Source organism: Cicer arietinum, chromosome 5, assembly GCF_000331145.2.
Source record: "Cicer arietinum cultivar CDC Frontier isolate Library 1 chromosome 5, Cicar.CDCFrontier_v2.0, whole genome shotgun sequence".
In the NCBI taxonomy this organism is placed as follows: domain Eukaryota; kingdom Viridiplantae; phylum Streptophyta; class Magnoliopsida; order Fabales; family Fabaceae; genus Cicer; species Cicer arietinum.
In genome coordinates, this window is record NC_021164.2 from 74470289 (window position 1) to 74475079 (window position 4791).

General features: G+C 38.0%; 1 protein-coding gene across 1 annotated transcript; it reads left to right on the forward strand.

Moving 5' to 3' along the window:
• The first annotated feature begins 1131 nt into the window (after window positions 1-1131).
• LOC101498507 (putative clathrin assembly protein At2g25430) lies at window positions 1132-3858 on the forward strand. Its single transcript, XM_012716188.3, has 2 exons — window positions 1132-1410; window positions 1551-3858. Exon 2 carries the CDS (start codon window positions 1616-1618, stop codon window positions 3545-3547), a length of 1932 nt encoding a protein of 643 aa, XP_012571642.1. The 5' UTR covers window positions 1132-1410; window positions 1551-1615; the 3' UTR covers window positions 3548-3858.
• Window positions 3859-4791: the final 933 nt, after the last annotated feature.

Sequence of the window (4791 nt, forward strand, 5' to 3'; positions counted from 1 at the left end):
TATATATATATATATTCTTTACGACTTTTTTTCGTATTCTCTTATCATGTTTATTCTATCAAAATTATCTTTTCGATATAAAGAATTAAGTAGAGATAAAAAAATTATAACATTTTTTAAATCTAAGTCTGTTAATTTAATAAAAAAACTGTATATTTTACTGTGACTAAATTTAGAGATTAAACATTGAAATCATGTTTATTATCATCAATACATTGTCATTGAAATATTTTATGATGACCTAAAGCAATTTTAAAACATATTTTGTCGTTAAAATCATTTTGTTGTGTTTTATAAAAGTATAGGGAATAATATGTTTTGATAATTTTACCTTTGACTTTTATCCTTTCCTATGAAATTTATGCTAATATGATATTCTGAAAAAATTTGACCGTAATAGTAAAAAGATAACGATTATATTATTTTAGTGTAATAGGATTTTATGGTAAACTTTCTAGTATTTTAGTATAAAAGAAGTCAACTTATAATAAAATACTATCATAATAGTATTTTTCTGCATAAATTATAGTGAAATCTACAGAGTGGTATAAATTATGATACAACATTTGCAAAACTCCAGTATTAATTTATTAATTTTTTTAGAAATTAAATATTAATAATATATTAATTTATAAATATTAATTAATTAAATTACCTATACAAACAACGTTGAGATGCATGTTTAAACTGTAAATACTCCGCTTTCTACGTTAGTGTGAAAATTTAACAATAATTTTAATTAAAAACTAAAAGAAATAGGAGTGTAGGTTATATTATTATTTTAAATCAAGTAGAGGTTATATTATTGAGAAATCCAATAATGAGTATGGAAAAATAGAATAAATAAGGAAGTAAATGCAAACAAAAAGGCAAGCGCATCAAACAAAATCCCCACATTGGTTGGCTTACCATAAATACGGAGCATTTTCACATTTAGTCTCCACCGACGATAAATCAGAAGCGGGACCCACCCAACAACCGGAGCATCCGGTTCCCGTGTCCGCATCCAGATCAGAAACGAGCAGAAAGAAAAAACGAAATCAGAAATGAAGTCCACATCACCGTATACCGTACGCGTCGTATGATAATTAAAATATACCCCAAAACAGACAATCCCACCTCTAATTCTTTTCTTGAGATGAGACGCATCTCCGGTAGCTCCAAGCTAGCAATAGTGACAGTATCTTTTTCTTCACCTTTTATTTCTCTCTCTATTTCCCATTCTCATAGATCTGAACAGAACACACAGTTTAACACTGTTCGCGCCCTTTGACCATTATTTTTTCCCTCTTCTATCTCTATTGGTCGTTCTTCCAGTTACCTCGCACCCTTAAATCTAGAAACCGGATCTACCTAATCGGATCCTCCAAACCCGGTTTCTTGTGTCTATACGCGGATCTAGGAATAGAGGTAAGCTTCCAGGATCTATCTATTCAATTGTAATTGAGACGGTTATTAGGGTTTAGTTTTCTACTTTTAGAAATTCAGTTAATTCAAACCTCTTTCGTTACTGTTATAACCGTCTCGTTTATTCATATTCATAATCATAGACATAGCTCAGAGTGAGTCTGTGTAAGAAGATCGAAGAATTTTGTTGGTATTGAATTCTTGAAGGATGGCTTCGAGCACGATCCGTAAAGCGATTGGTGCGGTGAAGGACCAGACGAGTATAGGTATAGCGAAGGTGGCGAGCAATATGGCGCCGGAGTTGGAGGTTGCGATTGTGAAAGCGACGAGCCACGACGAAGATCCGGCGAGTGAGAAGTATGTGAGGGAGATCTTGAACTTGATGTCTTACTCGCGTGGTTATGTTCACGCGTCTGTTTCTGCTGTGTCGAAACGTTTGGGGAAGACGCGCGATTGGATTGTTGCGCTGAAGGCTCTTATACTTGTTCACCGTTTGATGAACGATGGAACTCCTCTGTTCCAGGAAGAGATTATGTATGCTACCCGTAGAGGAACCAGGCTTCTTAATATGTCTGATTTTAGGGATGAGGCTCATTCCAGTTCTTGGGATCATTCTGCTTTTGTTAGGACCTATGCTATGTATCTTGATCAGCGACTTGAGTTGTTGCTATTTGATAGAAAAGCTGGTAGTGTTGTTGGTGGTGGTGGTGGGGATGATAGATTTGGTGGAAGAGAAAATTTTAGATCGCCGCCAAATGAATATGAGTATGGAAGTGGGCAGTTTAGAGGGGAAGGTGGGAGTGGGATGAGGAAGACAAGGTCGTATGGTGATATGAGTGAAGCGGCGGGACAGGAAGATAGAAGGATTGTTACTGTTACCCCTTTGAGGGATATGAAGCCGGAGAGGATTTTTGGTAAGATGGGTCATTTGCAGAGGCTGTTGGATCGTTTCTTGGCTTGTAGGCCTACTGGGTTGGCCAAGAATAGTAGGATGGTTTTGGTTGCGTTGTATCCGTTGGTCAGGGAGAGTTTTCAGTTGTATGCTGATATATGTGAGGTTTTGGCAGTGCTGCTTGACAAATTCTTTGATATGGAGTACCCTGATTTTGTTAAGGCTTTCGATGCTTATGCCAGTGCGGCCAAACAAATTGATGAGCTTGTTGCCTTTTATAATTGGTGTAAAGATACTGGTATTGGGAGATCCTCAGAGTACCCAGAAATTCAGAGAATTACTAGTAAGTTGTTGGAGACGTTGGAGGAGTTTGTGAGGGATAGGGCCAAGAGGCCAAAAAGTCCAGAGAGGAAAGAGGAAGCTCCCAAGGTGGAAATACAAGAGGAGGAGCTGGTACCGGATATGAACGAAATCAAAGCACTGCCTGCACCTGAGAATTATTCTCCACCTCCCCCGCCAGAGCCGGAGCAGCCTAAGCCACAGCCGCAGTTTACAGAGGACTTGATGAATCTGAGAGAAGACGCGGTCACTGCAGATGACCAGGGTAATAGATTTGCTCTAGCACTGTTTGCTGGTGCACCGGCTAATAATGCAAATGGATCTTGGGAAGCCTTTCCGTCAAATGGACAGCCAGAAGTAACTTCAGCTTGGCAAACCCCAGCCGCCGAACCTGGAAAAGCTGATTGGGAATTGGCATTGGTTGAGACAGCCAGCAATTTATCAAAGCAGAAGGCAGCTTTAGGCGGTGGGCTTGATCCCTTATTGTTGAATGGCATGTATGATCAAGGAATGGTCAGGCAGCATGTCAGCACTTCCCAACTTAGTGGAGGGAGTGCAAGCAGTGTGGCGTTGCCGGGACCGGGAAAAACCACAACACCTGTTTTAGCTCTCCCAGCCCCAGATGGATCAGTGCAGCCAGTTAATCAGGATCCGTTTGCCGCGTCGTTGAACATTCCACCCCCTTCCTATGTGCAAATGGCCGAAATGGAGAAGAAGCAGCAATTGCTTGTGCATGAGCAGCAGCTGTGGCATCAGTATGCAAGGGAGGGGATGCAAGGCCAATCTAGCTTGACCAAATTGAATGGTAATGGATACTATGCTGGAGGTCCTATACCAATGATGCCTTATGGAATGCCCCCAGTCAATGGAATGGGACCTCCAAACGGGTATTACCATAACCCTCTCTGAGGCTCCCTTTCTTTTTTGCCACATATGTTTATTTTTTACTATGACATATTGTTTTCCTTTGTTTTAAATGATGTTGTCATATTATTCTTGAGATCTGCCTTTAGTACCATGGGGATGCAAAGGAGACAGTTGGAGGAAACAATTTCTTGTCGGGTTTTGATGCTGGGAGATGTGTAACTCAATTGTGATGTCTCTGTGTCTTTTGTAATAGTAACATTTTCTTCTTTATTTTGTACTTCACGTGATTCATGCTCCTTAAAAAACAAACATTTAACTACTGTAAATTTTATAAAATGCTGGTGTTGATGATATTGATTGGTTATGCATATTTCCTTCTTATTCGTAAATTTTTACTAGACTACTACAACACTCGGGAAGTGGTTCCTGGGAGTGGGGTAGTAACAGAGGAGCATATTTATATATTACAATACATACTTTTGATATCTCAATCGATACAAGTTTCTTAGTGTTTCTATTATGGACATGAATTTTATCTTCAATCTCGATCCTCGATTACTGTATAATGAAGTTTGATTAATTCTAATGAATCACTCGCTGTACTTAAGAGAAGTCTGTCACTTTTTTCGGCAATTTTGTATTGTGGGTCACTTTTCTCTTATTCCATGATTTCTTCCTCTTAGAAACACCTAATACATATGTCCTTCCTTACATGGTAAGTTTTTTTGAATAATTAAATTGAATCGTTCTTCCTACCCTCAGTGAGTTACCGGCTATGGCCTTGACATGGACGAGTAAGTTTTCAATCTTGTCTCATTTCATTTATTTCTTACCTTCTGTTACCTATATCATTAATCTTTCGTTGGATCCTAATTAGATAGCAAGTAACATCTCTCGTGGCATTGTAGTTGTTTTTCTTTTAGGTGGTCTTTTCAGCATTAACAAATATAGTTGTCCCATACTCTTCAGTCCCTATCGTCCACACCTATTCGGATTGAATAATGAATAGTGATAAATTGTTTTCGATATGTTTGGTGAAAATTGTCAAAAGGGGTGATCTGTCAATATAGAAAGTGGTTATTATATCTAGTCGTGTATGAACTTATTTTTATTGTTGCAATATTATTATCTTAGACGTTTCACCAAAAACCAACAATTATCTTAGATGGGTTTTCACGTCCTTAGAATGAGAAAGTGGTGATATTTGCTATCAGATGAATAGCTGAAATAGAAAATAGAGAAAAAAGCGAAGAAGAGTCAATTTGGTCTACATGATTTTTAAAATG